Source organism: Cercospora beticola, chromosome 1, assembly GCF_033473495.1.
Source record: "Cercospora beticola chromosome 1, complete sequence".
In the NCBI taxonomy this organism is placed as follows: domain Eukaryota; kingdom Fungi; phylum Ascomycota; class Dothideomycetes; order Mycosphaerellales; family Mycosphaerellaceae; genus Cercospora; species Cercospora beticola.
The window spans coordinates 3,517,951-3,535,108 of NC_088935.1; the positions used below are offsets into that span (position 1 = coordinate 3,517,951).

The 17,158-nt window shown below is 54.7% G+C and overlaps 10 protein-coding genes across 10 annotated transcripts; 5 read left to right on the forward strand and 5 right to left on the reverse strand.

The window, feature by feature from the left end:
• Positions 1 to 155: 155 nt before the first annotated feature.
• On the reverse strand, positions 156 to 593 carry RHO25_001426 (uncharacterized protein; the record flags this gene model as incomplete). The annotated part of the gene is made up of 1 exon (XM_023594034.2): positions 156 to 593. One exon carries the CDS (start codon positions 591 to 593, stop codon positions 156 to 158), a length of 438 nt encoding a protein of 145 aa, XP_023458048.1.
• A 478-nt stretch (positions 594 to 1,071) lies between these two features.
• Positions 1,072 to 2,142, reverse strand: RHO25_001427 (uncharacterized protein; the record flags this gene model as incomplete). Its single annotated transcript, XM_065602110.1, has 4 exons — positions 1,072 to 1,746; positions 1,805 to 1,906; positions 1,962 to 1,966; positions 2,025 to 2,142. 4 exons carry the CDS (start codon positions 2,140 to 2,142, stop codon positions 1,072 to 1,074), a joined length of 900 nt encoding a protein of 299 aa, XP_065458182.1.
• A 296-nt stretch (positions 2,143 to 2,438) lies between these two features.
• On the forward strand, positions 2,439 to 4,181 carry RHO25_001428 (uncharacterized protein; the record flags this gene model as incomplete). The annotated part of the gene is made up of 2 exons (XM_023594036.2): positions 2,439 to 2,550; positions 2,800 to 4,181. The coding sequence occupies 2 exons, from the start codon at positions 2,439 to 2,441 to the stop codon at positions 4,179 to 4,181; spliced, it is 1,494 nt and encodes a 497-aa protein (XP_023458748.1).
• A 617-nt stretch (positions 4,182 to 4,798) lies between these two features.
• Positions 4,799 to 6,308, forward strand: RHO25_001429 (uncharacterized protein; the record flags this gene model as incomplete). Its single annotated transcript, XM_023594037.2, has 4 exons — positions 4,799 to 4,817; positions 4,881 to 4,976; positions 5,035 to 5,183; positions 5,235 to 6,308. 4 exons carry the CDS (start codon positions 4,799 to 4,801, stop codon positions 6,306 to 6,308), a joined length of 1,338 nt encoding a protein of 445 aa, XP_023458751.1.
• Positions 6,309 to 7,222: 914 nt separating this feature from the next.
• On the forward strand, positions 7,223 to 8,849 carry SEC61 (translocon subunit; the record flags this gene model as incomplete). Its single annotated transcript, XM_023594038.2, has 4 exons — positions 7,223 to 7,232; positions 7,320 to 7,481; positions 7,540 to 8,722; positions 8,774 to 8,849. The coding sequence occupies 4 exons, from the start codon at positions 7,223 to 7,225 to the stop codon at positions 8,847 to 8,849; spliced, it is 1,431 nt and encodes a 476-aa protein (XP_023458750.1).
• A 403-nt stretch (positions 8,850 to 9,252) lies between these two features.
• RHO25_001431 (uncharacterized protein) lies at positions 9,253 to 9,822 on the forward strand (the record flags this gene model as incomplete). Its single annotated transcript, XM_023594039.1, has 2 exons — positions 9,253 to 9,411; positions 9,460 to 9,822. The coding sequence occupies 2 exons, from the start codon at positions 9,253 to 9,255 to the stop codon at positions 9,820 to 9,822; spliced, it is 522 nt and encodes a 173-aa protein (XP_023458745.1).
• Positions 9,823 to 10,317: 495 nt separating this feature from the next.
• Positions 10,318 to 12,843, forward strand: RHO25_001432 (uncharacterized protein; the record flags this gene model as incomplete). Its single annotated transcript, XM_023594040.2, has 1 exon — positions 10,318 to 12,843. One exon carries the CDS (start codon positions 10,318 to 10,320, stop codon positions 12,841 to 12,843), a length of 2,526 nt encoding a protein of 841 aa, XP_023458744.1.
• Positions 12,844 to 13,219: 376 nt separating this feature from the next.
• Positions 13,220 to 14,085, reverse strand: RHO25_001433 (uncharacterized protein; the record flags this gene model as incomplete). Its single annotated transcript, XM_023594041.2, has 3 exons — positions 13,220 to 13,252; positions 13,309 to 13,710; positions 13,771 to 14,085. 3 exons carry the CDS (start codon positions 14,083 to 14,085, stop codon positions 13,220 to 13,222), a joined length of 750 nt encoding a protein of 249 aa, XP_023458747.1.
• A 227-nt stretch (positions 14,086 to 14,312) lies between these two features.
• Positions 14,313 to 15,253, reverse strand: RHO25_001434 (uncharacterized protein; the record flags this gene model as incomplete). The annotated part of the gene is made up of 2 exons (XM_023594042.2): positions 14,313 to 15,123; positions 15,171 to 15,253. The coding sequence occupies 2 exons, from the start codon at positions 15,251 to 15,253 to the stop codon at positions 14,313 to 14,315; spliced, it is 894 nt and encodes a 297-aa protein (XP_023458746.2).
• Positions 15,254 to 15,584: 331 nt separating this feature from the next.
• Positions 15,585 to 16,852, reverse strand: RHO25_001435 (uncharacterized protein; the record flags this gene model as incomplete). The annotated part of the gene is made up of 4 exons (XM_023594043.2): positions 15,585 to 15,769; positions 15,826 to 15,975; positions 16,068 to 16,254; positions 16,301 to 16,852. The coding sequence occupies 4 exons, from the start codon at positions 16,850 to 16,852 to the stop codon at positions 15,585 to 15,587; spliced, it is 1,074 nt and encodes a 357-aa protein (XP_023458741.1).
• Positions 16,853 to 17,158: the final 306 nt, after the last annotated feature.

A 17,158-nucleotide genomic window follows, 5' to 3' on the forward strand; every position in this document is an offset into this window, starting at 1 on the left:
CATCTCGCGCCTATCGCCACTGCTGAGGTCATTGTGATCCAAATATGCCAAGGACCTCACTACGCGCATGTCGGACGCTTGAGCAAGGCGTATTGAAGACAATAGTTGCGAGAGCCATGTGTTCTGGCATTCGCAGGCGAGAGCCGGGGACTTCGTCATATCGCTTGGTCGTCATCGTGCTGGCCCTGCAGTCCTCCCAATGGTTCGGGACGGTGTGAGAACAACAATTTCCAGTATACAACTTCTGCGATCTCCACTTCGCCGTCATCAGTGCCGGAAGAAGTGCTTCGACGGACCACGGCGACCGGCTTGGCCAGCTTTTTCACCTCGCCCAGTAACCTCTGGTGGTCGCCAACGTAGAGCAACACGCGCTTGCCGTCCCAAGGTCCATTTTCATCGTCGTCTGCAGGCGGAAATACCAGGCGACCCAAGGTGAGAGCTTCCGCGATCTCTGGCTGCTCGGTCGCAATGGTGCCCTGTAGCTCGACCATGGCCATGCCGGAGGGTGTGTGAAGGAGTGACGGCAGTGGGTTCCCGAGCGTGCTGCCTGGGGCGCGCTCTCGCACGAGAGGGCTTATGGGAACGGACGGCATCTTGGGTACACGATGACCACGTCGACGGATTTAACTGCCTCGTAGCGGCGGCAGTATCAGTCCGAGCGGCCTTGTGTAGAGACACGCGTAAAAGCTATCAGCCCGTCCAGCTCTGCAATGCATGTATGTAAGAGTACGCGGACCAGAATACACGGCTCCCTGGCACAAGATGCCGATGAGCGGCGCCGCACTGTGGCCGTAGTTCCGAGATGCACGCACGCACGCTAGAACCACGTGTCGGGCCGTGTTCTACAAGCTCATGCGTGCGCCCATGCAAGCAAGCACGTTTTGTTTAAGCCAGATCAGCTTCGTTAAAGCGATGTTCTCTCAATTGGGAGTGTCAGAAATCATAGCAGCAGCTATATACAACACTTTGCTCCCTCAACGCCACGCTCTCTATGCATTGCACTGGAACTCTATATGCCTGTCTCTAATTTATCCGCGCCTGGTCATGCTCTTTAGGGGCGTGTTCCGGACTTCAGTCCGCACCCTTCAACTTTCGATATAATTTTTTGTGCTGCTCCAAGAACAGGAAGGTCGCGACCGTGTGCGGCCCAAGGCGAATGAAGCTCGGCACCCAGCCCTTGAATGCCCACATCATGCCCTCGTTCGCTGTAATGCGCGTCACAAGACTCCATATGCTCTCCTTCGTGTGCGCGCTCATGACTCTTGTCTTGATCACATCCACCGGGCTGCAGACTGTTGTTGCAACGAAGCCGGCCATCAGAGATGCCGTGAAATGGACTGTGAGACCATCTTGTAGGCTTGTGCGCTCTAAAATCTGGCTCTTGAACACATCGTAGCTTGCCAATTGGGACGCGGTCATGAGTACCGCGCGCGCACTGTTGGGCCAGACGCCTCGAACCAAGCTTCCGATTCCCTCCTCGCGAATCATGCGCACCAAGCCATCGATCGCATGCTTGTAATTACGTCTCTGCTCCGGCGGAAGGGCGGCGTCGTTCTGCATGCGCACGTTGAGGATGTCGGCTGGAGTGCCAGCTATGCCTCCCAAGAAACCCGACGCAGAAGACATTGCGATCAGGGAAGTGATCGAAGGTTTTGACACGCCGTCGTCAAAGGTCTGTTTGAGCTCCTCGTAAACGCCGAAGCGCGTCGTACTGTATGTGATCTGTCGTAGAAGAGCGGCAGATAGCTGCACAGAGTCTCGTCAGATCAATTGGGTCCACCATGTCAATCACACCTGCTCATACCCCACGATAGAGACCCGTCGCTCCTTCGCTCTTCACGACGTGTGTGAACATGCCCACCATCCCTCTGCGTGGGCCCTTATGGCTCTGCATTTGCAAGCGGACCTGCGCCGATGTCAACAGAAATGTTCGTTCGGGGGACAATGGGGCTCATACGGACCTTTACTAGAACGCACGTCAGCAGTCATGAATACGGTACTTGTTATGCCAGGTCACCACGTACGCAGATCCAACGGGTGCGTCACAATGGCTGCGCAGCAACTGGCACTCCCGCCAAACCACAGCGGGTAGTGAATTGGTGCTGTTCGGACATCCTTCGTTTGGGATGCTGCGGTCGACATCTCCCTGTGTGCATTGCTTCGCGCGCGGGGACGAGGATTGGGGTGAGGTGGGGTTGGAACGAGTGTGGTCGAACAGTCGGCGATGTCGCCAGAAATTATAGCATGGGGCAATCTAGCAAACAAAGTGCCAATAGGATCAGGCGTTACGTCGTTGTAGCGCGGAGCTCTTCGGCAGTGCTGCACGCAGACCGCAAGCAAAAGCAGCAAACGCGCCAGCACCGTGCCGAGGACAGGGACGACATCGCTTGCCGTCGATTCTTATTACCGGCCGCGTGTGAGTCTGCACAACTACGACCATGGTGCGGTTGGCATCGCCGCGCGCGTCGATATGGGCGCTGCCATCGAGCCTCCGTGTGTTGCTGCGAATGCCGCTGCCGCTGGCGTGCTCACGCAGCTACGCCTCCGCTGGTGAGTGATCCCCAGGCTACCTCCTCGTCCATCGCGGCAATGTTCCACCACCTTCAGATTGCATCGTCCTGCGGCACCAATCTGCGAAGTCGCTGTCGCGTATGCAAAAAAATGCAGCACCAAGCAGTGAGCCAGTCAGCGCGTGGGCAATGCGCAAGGCGCAAGCTGCTGAAGCTCCAATTCTTCGGCTCTAACGCGAGACACAACGGGAATAAGGCTCGCCAACACTGACATCCCCTCCCTACACAGGTGCGAACTCGCTCCACATTGACGGCAAAACCTATCCTACGGATGAATGGACGAATGTGCCCTCTTCCATCTTGGCCAACTATGGCCGCAAGCTGCACTTGCAACCGAACCACCCCCTGGCAATTACCAGAAAGCTGATCGAATCGCGATTTCCCAAATTCAAAAATCACAACGACCTGACTCCGATCGTCAGCGTTGCACAGAACTTCGACTCTCTCGGCTTCGCCGCCGACCACCCGGGACGCAGTAGGACCGACACTTACTACATCAATAAGGACACCGTCCTGCGAACTCACACTTCAGCCCACGAGGTTGACGTCTTCCGAGCCAACTTGAGCAATGGTTATACCATCTCTGCGGATGTCTATCGTCGAGACGCCGTCGATCGTAGTCACTACCCAGTTTTTCACCAGATGGAAGGTGCACTGACATGGGATCGTAACGACTTCGCCGACATTAAGGCGTTGACGGATCACATTATACGGGACTTGGATAACATTCCAAAGCACGACTTGGCTGTCGAAGATCCCAACCCAACTTTTCACCCTGATCGGAATCCACTCCAGACCAAGTACCACTCACCTGAGGAGGCAGAGGCAGTGGCCGCGCATCTGAAACGATCCCTCGAGAATATGGTCGTAGCCATCTTCGCTGAAGCAGACAAAGCCCTCGCCGCGGCTGGCCAAGGTGCGGAAGCTGAGCAGGAGCCGTTGAAAGTAAGGTGGGTGGAAGCTTTCTTTCCACACACTTCACCGTCGTGGGAGCTCGAGGTCTGGTGGCGCGGCGAATGGCTGGAGGTCTTAGGATGCGGTGTCGTTGATCAGCCTCTGCTCGTTCGAGCCGAGCAACCTTCACGGCTTGGCTGGGCGTTTGGCATTGGCCTAGAGCGGATCGCAATGCTTCTGTTTGGCATACCCGACATTCGATTGTTTTGGAGCAAGGACTCACGTTTCCTCACCCAATTCGACGAGTCAAAGCCGACACAACGCTTCAAGCCTTTCAGCAAACATCCATCAGCCCCAAGGGATGTCGCGTTCTGGCTGCCAAATGCGGTTGCAGTCATTGCGCAGACCCCAGCTTCCACCTCTTCCGCTCCGTCTCCGGCTGGAGGACAAATGACAGAGCCCTCCACACCACCGGCATCTGTACCAGCCTTCCACGAGAACGACCTGATGGAGGTTGTGCGCAATACGGCAGGGGACAGCGTCGAAGATGTTGCCCTCATTGATAGCTTCAAGCACCCCAAGACAGGGCGACAGAGCTTGTGCTACCGCATCACATATCGCAGCCTCGAGAAGACATTGACAAACGAGGAAGCCAATGCCTTCCATGATCACATACGCCAGGAGTTGGTGAAGCGATTCGGTGTAGAACTCAGGTAGTCGATCAGCTCCATCTTCTCTTGACAGCCGACGCTTGCGTTGCCATTATTTACGCAGCTGCGAGGGCTTCTCCCGTCGGAGCGGTTGTAACATTGTACTATATTTCCTCACAGGGGCCGTCTACCAGCCGGCACGCTCCAGATGTAAACATAGCATATTTTGTATCGGCACATCGAAGATCGCTGCGGCCAATGGAGGTGCGGCGTGCATTGGGGGACTCGAGGGGCCCCGATTCCACCCGACCACCTACGCTTTCTGTGTGTCAAGGCACGTTAACGCTGTGACAACAAACCGAACGGGCTTGCGCGGATGGTCTGTTAGGTCGGCAAGCCATCTCAGGCCATCGTCGCTGCTGCCACCGCCGTTGCAAGGGTCAGCGTTGTTATTGGTGACCTCGGCATTGTGAGGAAAGCGCCGCCGTTCGCGCTCCCCACGTTTCTCATGCTGGCCTAGTCTAGCCTGCTTAACCTTTGATCCGAGCTCAAGGTCTCGTGAGAGTCATTGCTGTGCGCACTACAGTCGTGATTATTATGCCCACTTCGTCCTCGGGTCCCTCTCCTTCGCATATTGTCGCCCACACCGCTTGAGCAGGTCTTTCGACCTCGTCACTGCCCAGCATGTCGTGGAAGAAGTCTGGTCAGTATTCGCCGACTCAATGACGTCGCCCCCGCCGACGACGATGATGCTGATATTGCGAAGCCCAGTTGATGGAGACGATCAAGCATTACTCGAACTTCCCAGCGACGGGCGTGAGTCTGCGGCAGATGGTCCAGTTTGGGAGCAACCCATCAACAGGTAAAGCGGCCCGCAGCATGGGCAAGACGTGCGACACAAACTGAGCTCCCCAATGCAGGCACCCTCTTCCGCGCCTCCCAATTCCTCTCCGAAGAGCTACCCATTCGCCTGGCGCATCGGGTACAAGAGCTAGGAGACCTGCCAGATGGCCTCAATGAGATGGAGAGCATCAAGAAGGTGCAGGATTGGTACGCACAGTCATTTGAGGTATGGCGGGAACTAGTACGGGCACCCGCATACTTCTCTGACAGAGAATAGGAAATTATATCACTACCAAAGCCAAGTCTCAGCAGCGAAGTTCGCGAACGATTGATCAAACCTGCCAAGGCCAACGGGAAGCACTCTCGAATCTTGAGCGAAACGACCGCCAATCCCAGCATCAAACCCGGACAGTATAAGTCAGATGGAAACATTGGAACTGACGGCGCAAACGGTGCGGTTAGTAAGAGCAACGGACAGAGAAAAGTGGCAGCTACACGACGATACTTCGCTGCTGCAGATGATGGCGACTGGCCACCCGAGCTCAATGATTACAACACTCGTTTTGCGAAGACGCTCGAGACAATCAAACGACGGCACGACAGTGTTGTCACGACCATCGCCCAAGGAATTCTCGAGTACAAGCGCAAAAGACAGCGTATGCAAATCGATCACAACATACAGGCATTCTTGGATCGTTTCTACATGTCGCGAATAGGAATCCGTATGTTGATCGGCCAGCACATTGCTCTGACCGATCAGCGGTCACACAGCGATCCGAACTACGTGGGTATTATCTGCACCAAGACCAACGTCAAAGAGCTGGCACAAGAGGCAATCGAGAACGCTCGTTTCGTGTGCGAAGACCATTATGGACTGTTCGATGCGCCCAAGGTACGACTGGTGTGCCCAAAGGACTTGAACTTCATGTACGTGCCCGGCCATTTGTCACACATGCTTTTCGAGACGCTCAAGAATAGCTTGCGGGCTGTCGTCGAAACGCATGGACAGGACAAGGAGGAGTTTCCAGTAACACAGGTGATTGTGTCCGAGGGAAGGGAAGACATCACGATAAAAATCAGTGATGAAGGCGGCGGCATCCCTCGCAGCAGTATTCCACTGGTCTGGACATATATGTACACGACTGTGGATCAGACGCCCAATTTGGATCCGGATTTTAACAAATCAGACTTCAAAGCGCCCATGGCTGGCTTTGGGTACGGGCTTCCCATCTCTAGGCTCTATGCCCGATACTTCGGAGGCGATCTCAAGCTCATTTCCATGGAAGGCTATGGCACAGACGTGTACTTGCATTTGAACAGACTGTCCTCCTCATCCGAGCCTCTACAGTGACAACGACCAGTCATGAGGGATGAATGGAGCACAATGATCCAACCATCGACGCACTCATCCCCGGGATTGACGAGAGTCGGAAGACAAGTCGGATCTGCAGACGGCGATCGGATCGCTGGCATGACGATGGCGGCGAGAACAATGAAATTGAAGTCGAAGCCTAACAGTAAGATGTGGGACTTGAAGAGCAGGGAGGTTTCGGCGCGGAGACAGGTGGGCGACGCAGAGAGCACCGTGAATCAACCCACTGCCGGAGATAACACAACTCCCTGGTGGAAGTCGGTTGGTATGGATGAAATGTAGGATCGAACTGAATGTTGGACATGAGAAGCATCGCACGGCGTTTGGCGGCGGCAGTCTGGTGGAGGCTGCTGCTGGGTTTTGCTATTACGAGAAGTGCCAGGACAGGGCACCAGCTTCAACGTCTGTCCTTTGCATAGGAAGCTCAGCAATATGCTGCAGCTCGGACACAGTTACGTCCTCCGTTTGAACAGCCTCTTATTAATTCGACATCAAGTAACGCATCCTGGGGCGTGCTGCGAGCGCACTGTCATGAGTCAATGGACAGGCGAATGTGTGTGTGCAAGTGGTGTGTACAGCGTCTGGAGTGATGCTGTGGATAGAGGTGACAGCATCGCGAATGTGTCGAGCTCGGCAAGCGGGCAAGCTCTCGGCGCGCAGCTGCCGCCCAGGGGCCAGGGCCCACACGTTGGACAGCTGGCTTCCAATGCACATATTCTAACAACGTAGGCCTTCAGTGCGCACCTGCATCATCCACCATTCACTCTCTTTTCTTCACCTCCTCAACACCATCGAGGTTTCGTTTTTCGCGCAGGCCTGGCACTGTAACACGCGAGCGACATACCCCCGTGGCCGAGTAGGAGCGCGTCAGAGCCTCCAGCACTGCCGGCACCATGTCTGGACGTACGTCAAAATTCTGCCCCAGAGCATCCGTCCGCGGCGCGCACGTCGCGCTCGTTGCTGTACCACGCTGACCACTCGTGCCTTCAGTTCGCTTCCTCGACCTCGTGAAGCCCTTCACGCCCCTCATTCCCGAAGTCCAAGTACCCGAGACGAAGGTCGCCTTCAACCAGAGGATAATATGGACGAGCGTGACTCTGGTCATATTTCTGGTGATGAGTCAGATGCCACTCTACGGCATCGTATCATCAGGTGCGCACACATATGGGCGGTATCGCGCAAGAGAGAGCAGCATTGACGGCGATGGCAGATACTTCGGACCCACTTTACTGGCTGCGTATGATGATGGCTAGTAATCGAGGAACACTCATGGAGCTGGGAATCACACCCATCATCTCTTCAGGCATGGTTTTCCAGCTTCTTGCTGGCACCCACCTCATCGATGTCAACCTGGACCTCAAGTCGGACCGAGAACTCTACCAGACCGCGCAGAAGCTGCTTGCCATCATCTTGTCTTTCGGACAAGCTTGTGTCTACGTGCTCACCGGTCTCTACGGTCGCCCAGCCGACCTTGGTGCGGGTATCTGTGTTCTCCTGGTCGTTCAACTCCTCACTGCCGCTCTGATCGTCATTCTGCTCGACGAACTTCTGCAAAAGGGCTACGGACTCGGAAGTGGAATTTCGTTGTTTATTGCGACCAACATTTGCGAGTCTATCGTCTGGAGAGCTTTCTCGCCAACTACTGTCAACACTGGCCGTGGACCAGAGTTCGAGGGTGCAATCATTGCGCTTGTCCATCTTCTGGTAACGTGGCCAAACAAGCAGCTTGCGCTTCGAGAGGCCTTCTATCGCCAGAACTTGCCAAACATCATGAATCTGCTGTCCACGATCATTGTCTTCAGCGCCGTCATCTACTTGCAAGGATTCCGCGTGGAGATCCCAGTCAAGTCTTCCAGGCAACGAGGCATGCGTGGATCCTACCCGGTCCGACTTTTCTACACTTCGAACATGCCTATCATGCTGCAGTCCGCATTGTCTTCCAACGTCTTCCTCGTGTCGCAGATGCTCTACAACAAGCTGCCAGACAACCTTTTGGTCAAGCTTCTTGGCGTTTGGGAGGCTAAGGAGGGCACTTCGCAAGTCCTGCCAGCCAGCGGTCTTGTCTACTACATGAGCCCACCGCTCAACATCACTGATGCTCTCTTGGACCCAATCCACACCGCCGTCTTCGTCGTCTACATGCTTGTGGCATGTGCTGCCTTCAGCAAGACCTGGATCGAGGTATCTGGATCTAGCCCTCGTGACGTGGCCAAGCAACTCAAGGAACAAGGACTGGTGATGGCTGGTCATCGTGATGAGAGCATGTACCGCGAACTGAAGCGTGTCATCCCTACTGCTGCCGCCTTCGGAGGTGCGTGTATCGGTGCTCTCTCCATCGTCAGCGACATGATGGGAGCTCTGGGAAGTGGTACTGGTATCCTCATGGCTGTCACGTAAGTATCTTATTTGTCTTCCGTCTCCTGCCACGACTGACACTTTTCTAGCATCATCTACTCTTACTTCGAAATCGCAGCCAAGGAAGGCGATATGGCGGGCCTTAAGGGCATGGTTATGGGTTAAGTTGGATGCTCAAGTTGAAGGTGAGGCACCTTGTGCATAGCGTAGTGTACTAGCAACAGAACGTCGCAAAAGCGAAGCATTGGATTGAGCCTTTTGAATGCCTCAGCCTCAGCGGCTCCTGCTGCACGTACCCGGTGGCACCTCCGCATGAAAGTGCACGTGCAGCTTGGAGCTCTGCCGTCTTCCCCAGCCAACTTCCCCGCTCACTTCCCAAACGGTCAGCAGTCTTGTGCATCACCACACGGGAAAGCAGCAGCAGTTGTGGTAGGATCAGCTGTTGCTGCGCGTGCTTGAAACACCCCTCTGCGCGTAGAAAAGAGGCGCTGCCCCCACGATCGTGATTGCCTCTTCACACTCTTGAGCTCCATCAATCACCTAGATTCATCCTCGATAGAAAGACAGTATGGCACCTCAATCTGGCCACGTCGGCCTCGTGCTCCCGCTCTGCACCTCTGCTGCGACTGTGGGCCTGGCGCTCTACCAGTATCCCGTGTTCCTCTCATTCTCCCAGCCAAACTCGGCCATCGCAGGCAAACCTTTGTCGCAGTTCTGGGAGTCAATGGTAGCATACATCGCGAACCTCGCGCTACTACGCTAACACTGCATCAAGGTCAAAAGCGGTCGAGCTTTAATCGCTGCTCTCGCACTGTCGTCCACACTTGGCGGCACGCTCGTTTCTCGCTGGCTACGAAACCACGCGACACTGGAGACAGGAGACGTATCCAAATGGTACATTGCGGGCAGCGTGCTCGCTGCGGGACATCTGGCTGCAGTGCCTCTGCTGGCGGGGCCAGTACAGCGCATCATCGCGGCTCAGGCAAGTGCGCAGTCGGAGGAGGCGGTTGCTGAGGCGAATAGGCAAGAGATGCAAACTTGGTTGACTCTGCACACTGCACGCCTGTTGCTCATTGATCTGCCGGCTTTGTGGTGCTTTGCAGAGGGTACTAGTCAAGCATTCTGGGTTGGCCACTAGGGCGGTACATGCATCTGGAGGGAGTGTTGGAACTGTTACTGTGAGACGAAATATGTATTGCATGACTGTAGCAAAGTAGATGCAAATTTCCGTGAATGTATCTGTCGTTTACTCTGGTATTCTATGTCCCTACCATGCGTCTTGGTGTCGGCTCTTGCACTGTCGTTGTTGGCAACTCCATCCAATACGCTCACTCCTAAATCAGCGCCGCGCCTACTGGGAAGGAGGCAGATGCCAGGCACCCATGCTTTAGTTAGGCCAAATGCGAGGCTCTCATTGGTTGACCCAAAGCAAGACGTCCACACCTCATCTTGCAAGGAGCATAAACCAAAGTCGACACAATAGCTGCTATCCTCGATATCTCGCTCAGCACGCATTAACCACGGCAGGCCGCCATCTGGAATCGCGTTTCACAGACCTCATCATGCTTGCCGGAATGTGACACGGAGTTTGCGACACGGGCAGCGCGATACAGGGCAACGCAACTCCGCAATCATGAGCAATCATCCGCCTTTGCGACCTCCACCACGGCCGCGGTCACCGTCTGGCCAGCGGTCGCAGTCTTCCTTATCACAAGGCTCGTTGCGGAGTGAGTCCAGTCTGTCCACCACAACGATCGACTCGATTGAAGCAAATGCACCTAAGCGCACCGCATATCCGCCACAGCCGCCTGCCGCAAGGCCGTCCACTGCAGGCGGACTGGCACCCACGCAAGGAGGAAGCGCTTTTCAGACCATGCCTCGACATGCGACGCGTGGTTCTCTGGATGGTTTCAGGACCGCTTCCCCAATGCCCGGACAGCAGATAGGACACCGCGCGCGGCAGCACTCACAAGGATTCTTTGAGCCTTCTCTTCCCAGCAGTAACGCCTTGACGACTTCGCAAATTGCCGCGCAGACAGCATATTCGCATCGTGTATCGCCACCGCCATCTCAATTCGAGCGCAAGCGATCGTATCCGGGCCTGGCACCTATCAACACTGCTGGACCCTCTGCCAGCCGGCGACCTAGTCACGAGCAGAGTCCGCTCAATCCGTCGGCAGCAAATTCTACTTTACCCTACAGTAACGGCTCAGTTGGTGGCAGCAGATTGGCGGCCACTACGGCAGCGAATGTGGCATTTCCCAATGGCAGAAGTCCATTGCCTTCGCCTGGCCTTCCACCATCTGCTAGTACCGCCTATCCTGGTGCCGCTTCAGACAAGGAAGCAAAATCAAAAACTTCCAGAATGAAGCTGTTTGCGAAGCCTAAGAATATAGTACTGTCGAAGGATAAGGACAGTAAAGCAACTTCCGCTATGCCTTCACCTGGCAAACCGCCATCGACTGCCACCTTTTTCCGTGGCGGCTTTCCCAACGCATCGACGACAAGTCTCGTGGATCCTGCGTCGAGTGTTAGCTCTCTCTATTCTTCTGCCAATGCTTCAACATCGACTTTGGTGCCAGCTATATCGGAAAAGGATAAGGAAAAGAGACATCATTTCTTGTCACGGCAAAAGCACAAACTTCGCGATGAGCCTGGGCAACTCCCTCTCTCGTCTGCCCATTCGAATTCGCTAGCGACCAACCCTGATAAGCCACAGCCTCTCTATTCATTCACACCAGACTCTCCTGCCACCGGACCATTCGCAAAATCCATGTCAGGTTTCGATCTACGGCACGGTGGACGTGCGTTGCGGGACAAGAAGAAAGAAGAGAAGGCCGCCGCAGCAGCTGCTGCCAAGTTGGAGCTGACCCCCATCGCATCGAACTCGTCTACTGCTGGACCAGGCGAGCAATACCTGGGAACCAGTAGCTATGAGGCCAGCTTTGCGGGGCCGCCTTCAGGTAGTGCTAGCGTCTTCTCCTTCCCTTCGGAAAGTGTTCCGCCTGTCACGGCTCAAGCATTCAGTCATATCGGTGCGCAAATGGGACTACCTGGGATCGGTCCGGACGACGCATGGCCTTTACTGAAGGCGCGCTTGCTTAACATATTTTCTGGCGAAAACCTCCGAACGCCTATTGAGGATTTCAACGCCTTAGTCAGTGTTCATGTTCGCCGGTGCATCCAGCGACGCTCTCCAATTGTGCTCGTGGAAGATGTGCGAGAACTGCTGCAGACTGGATTTATTTCTCTTGCTCAGACGCTGCGAGGGGTTCCAGATGATAGACTTGTCACCAATCTTGTGGAAATGTGGATTGGTGTTTACGGCGCAATTCTACCTTTCCTCCAAGCAGTCTTTCTTCCTCTTGAACTGGAGTTCAAAGGTAGAGGCAGTTTGATGTCAGCGCGAGAAGCTCAAGAATTTTGGGGCGCCATACCGGAATCACTCAAATCTGACGATCGACCAACTTCCGCAGGTGGAACAACGACAAGCCTCCACGAGGAGCTAGAAGTACGACGCATAACACTCATCGCCTTCCGCGACGAGGTCATATTGCCAAGACATGAGAGCCTCATGAACATCTTCAGCAGACTGTCACTTGACAACATCAACGCAAGAGTTTCTCCTGAGCCTGCGTCGAAAGGACGAGATCACGCTCGGAGTGACCCTGCTGCTCCAAGTGCGGAGAGACCAGGCACGGCAGGGAGCCTCAGTCCAAGGCTCAGTAGCTTCAACTCGCAAGCATCGACGTTGCTAGACGCCGCCAGTACTTCCTCCGGTGGGGCCATGAGCCTGGCAGGCCGCAGTAGAGCGACCTCTAATACGTCGGCGGGCAGCTTTGGCACCAATATGCCACACATTCATTCCCCTTCGCTTGGAGGCCCCGGTTCTTTCAGTGTGACCAGTCAGCCGCAGCCCCTGCCATCGCCGGTACCGCTTGCAGATCCTGCTAGAGTGACAGAGATTGTGGCTCGAATGCTGCAGTGCCTGTACATGCTGGCCTCGTGCCAGACAGGAGACGTGGCACAGGGCAACGTTGAACGTCTCACAAATGCTCTCAAGTACAATTGGCTCGGGAGAGGTCGAACAGGCAGAGATAGGAGAGGCTGGGTTGGGATCAAAGCCGGACGCGTTGGTGTCGGCCTGGTTGGCGCATAATGGCTTTGGACTATGCTTGGCGTTTGGATGGCTCAGGATAAGGCTCAGGATGAAGCACAGGCGCTCTTGTGGATTTCTCAATGATACCCAGACCACGGCTCTTGAAGAAGAGTGAGAATGTACGTGGCACGAAGCATGAAGTAAGTGGAGAAGCACATCTAAGATCGTTATACAAGCCCCCCGTGGAGTGTCACACTGGGATGCACTTCTATTCATACATATTTTATATTACACCCGCTCAATGCTATGCATTTTGTCTCGTCCACGCAAATCGTTGCGCGTCTGGAAGAGGAGAATTTGATCATCCAAGGTCTTCTTGGTTTCTACATTTTACACGAATGGCACACCGCATTGGAAGGGGTCATTCAATCGTTCGTTATGAGTTCTTCACAACGCCAACTTTTGCCGCCTGTGGGTAACGTTAGTCAGTGCAGTTCGAATGGGGAGGAAAGATGGGGGACGTACCCGCAGCACTCTGCCGTTATACAAGAAACCCTTCTGTTGCGTATAGAAAACTGTGCCGTCCTTCTTGTCCGGCTGTGGCGCCTGGAAAGTGGCCTCGTGCAAATTGGGGTTGAAGGCTTCGCCCTCGACACTGGGATCAATTCTCTCCATGCCATGCTTCTTCAATGTGTTGACCAAGATCTCATCCGTCATCTTCAGACCAGAGTGCAGGTTGACCAGATCGGGGTTCGCATCGGTAAGCTTCTCCTTGGGCACGTTTTGCAGGGCGCGGTCGAGGTTATCGACGCTGTCGAGGAGATCTTTGGCGAAGCGTTGTAGAGCGAAGTCCTTGGCGGCCTTGACTTCGCGCTTCGTTTGCTCTTGGAGGTTGCGATACTCTGCGATTTGGCGCTTTAATTTATCCTGTCATTGCTATTAGCATCATCATCATAAGCCGTTTGTCGACAAAAGGCAAGGTCGTACTGTGACTTCGACATTGTCTTTCTGAAGAGCCTCGAGCTCTTTCTGCAATGGGTTCTGTTCCTTCGCCTGCTGCTCCGCGCCTTCCTTTGCGGTGTCCTGTGTACCCTTACCTTCGTTCTTCAAGATTTCCTCCTGTTTCTTATCGGACTCGGCCTTTTCTGATGAGTACCACCTCCGCGCCGCGATGCGCTGTGTTGTCGCCGGGATGGCTTTATACGCGGCCAGGTAGGGGGCCGGGACAGTGTGCACCGCGCCGAGGGCGGGCGACTGTCGCGAAAGAGTGAAGAGTGATCGCGTTAATCGTTGTTGCAGCATGGTGTGCTCGTGTGATGTGTCGCGTGTGATGGCAAACGATCGATGCAGCTATGATGGAGCGTCAACTTTTCTAGAGCGCGGCAACGGAGCAGTTCGGAGGATCATTCCCGCTCCGAGCACCGGCTGTGAGGTCTGTTCACTCGACTAGGAAACCATCGGCAACTACGGAATATACTACATCAACATCGCTGTGCATCAAGTGGCAGCTGTAGGCCGTATCAACATGTTCATCGAGCATCAAAAGCGGTCTGCGCGTTATCGACCAGGACTTGCGTAACGCTCGCTCCCTCGGCCTCTATCCAGTCCAGCACGCGCCCCAGGAACGGCGCCACGTCGAGGTCCTCGAAGCGGGTGTGCGGCCAATCTGTAGCGAACAGACAGCGATCAGGGCGAGTGCGTATCACTGCCCGCCCCAGTGACTCAACGAGCGCGTTGTCTGGGTCGCGAGAAAGTCGATAATTGCCAGAGAGCTTCACCCAGACGTTGCCCTTCTGCAAAACCCTTACCAGCGCGTCAAAGCCCGGCACCTGCTCCGCCGACACGGCCGTCGACAGAGTCTCGTTGGATGGATGCCCATAGTGCGCCAGTATCACCTTGACGCCTAGATCGTTGATGTACTTCTCCAGCAGTGGCACTTTTTCCACCCCTATGTACAGATCAAGTGCCCACCCAAATGGCCGCACCGCATCGGCATAGGTGCGGAGCCTCTCCTCCAGTTCAGCACCTGAAGGGTCAGCGCCGACGCTCTTGAAGTTCAAGCGCACGCCGCGGACACCGGCTTCGTGCCATGCTTGCAACTGCTCCTTCGACGTTACTGCTGGATCGAATTGGACAACGGCACGCCCATTAGCTGTGCCAAGGTCATGCAACCCGGAGAGCGTGGCACCATTGTCGTTGCCGTAGATACTGGGCTGCACGACTACTGCCTTTTCGATACCCAGCTGGTCTAGAAAGGTAGTTGCTTGCTCCATGGTGTGTGCTTCTGGCACGTATTGTGCCCCTGGTGCCAAGGGGAAAGTGACAGGGTCGACTACGTGCCTTACAATATGATCAGCACGGAGCACGAAACATTGATTGTGACTTACATGTGAGTGTCCCATGTTCCATCTGGAATCCTTGCAGCCAGGCGCTTCAGCGCTGCTGATGCAGTCGAATTGTCGCGGGTCATCGTGAGTGCTCTGATTGGCACACTCCGCAGCCCAGAAACAGCAGGCGCGGCGAGAAGACAGCAACGCGAAGCAGTCGTAATACTTTTCAATAGATTCATGGTCTGTCGTGTGTCTTTCGAGTATGTGGAATTCGCTTGCCCTTTTAGGTACACAATCCTATCAGCGATATCGGCCAGTGTGCTGGGGGAGTGTGGAGCATTATGCATGGTGTCCGGTGGTATTCTGCGCTCCTGCTTCAAAGCAAGTGCATCAAATCGAACACATCCCCTCCCATGAGCTAGCTGCGACGACTGCACAGGTATTCGAGCCTCTGATAAGCGCCGTTACATGTCATAATCTCGTCGCAAGCCAACTCTCAATCACTTTCGTGCCTTCTGCTTTCTCCTTGTACCCGAGCAATGTATCGAGGATGAAATCTTCATGCGCTGCGCCAGATTCAATGACGATAGTCGTCTTTGCGTGGGCCTTCTCAATGGTCGTTCCGAAGGCTTTGATGCTATCGATGAGAACTTCTTCTGCCAGGTTTGTCAGTATTGGGTAGGCCCTAAGTCTGGAGTAGTGTGATCCGTACTGTCGCCACCCCAAATCAGAATATCATTCACCACCTTATCCAGCCCAGAATACCACGCAGAGTCGGCAAGACTTGGCTCACTGTACTTGTCACTTGATTTCTCACCGAGAAACAACTTCTTCCAGCGATCAGCCGCCGCCGGTGGTATCACTATATGGCGTTAGCAGAGTTCGTGTGTGCAGCCCAAACAGGTACCATCTATCGAGAACGTCGTTGAGCTGCATTCTAGCGATTTAACTTACTATCACTTGTTGCGTTCCGTCGGAAGCTGTCGTCTGTAGTGCTGAACTTGATCCATGGCGATATCAGAACCGCAGCAGCAAGTGAGCCTCCCGCGGTCGGATTTGGAAGCTCTGGGTGAGGATGGAGAAGGTGGGACAGGAGACCGATCGTCAAATTTGCGCCAGCAGAGTCCCCAGCCACGATAATCTGTAAAACGATCAGCAAGCACCCCAAAATAGATAGATCAACTCACATCTTCAGTCTTCTTGCCAACCGTGCCCGTGAGCCACTCCAAGCTCTCCGCGGCCTGTCTCAGCTGCTCTGGGTATTGACCTTTAGGCGTCAAAGTGTAAGCGACCACCACGACGCTGACAGCCGTTGTCTTGGACAGCTCGTTCTGCAAACCAAACAGCCACTGAAAATGGCCTGCTGTACATGAAAGCGCATATCCTCCTCCATGGAAGTACAAAATAGTCTTGGATGCAGCTTTCGGCCCCAGCCAGTGTACTTTCAAGCCCGAGGGCAAGACATCAGTATCGGGTTGAACATTTGCCTTTTTGGCAAAATCGAGGTAGCCGGACTCTGTACTTGCGTTCAGCCACTGCTCCTGCGCAACGTTGATGTTGGCAAGGTTTGCACGAAGGGCAGCGAAGACGATGTCTTTGAATGTCTTGTTGGCTTTCGCGGTGCTTGTGATTGGCAATGTAAGGGCGCGAAATACAGCTGCTCCGAGTACTCGTGCCAGTAGAGGCACTACAAGTAGCTTGTCCAGTAGAGTTGGTACGGGCGAAGACTGGGCTGACATGACGGCACTATGTCAGTGAAAGACCGTGATACTTGCAGTTTGCTCGACGAGAGAAAGCGAAGGAAAGAAGAACGGGCAACGGTCTGGCATGGCAGCAGGTCGCCGACACGCTCTCGAAGGGAGCTCCAGCATGCCTTTCGGCCCATGCTGCACTAGTTGCTGCTGTGGCTGCGGCAAGCGAAGCTCACTGCTGAAGCGAGTGGAGCTGGAAGTTGCGTGAAGGTGGAGTGCCAAGAAAAGTGGAGCCCAGCGCTTCCCTCGCAGCCAAACCATCTGCATATGTAATTCCGGGAGGGTACTTCCTTT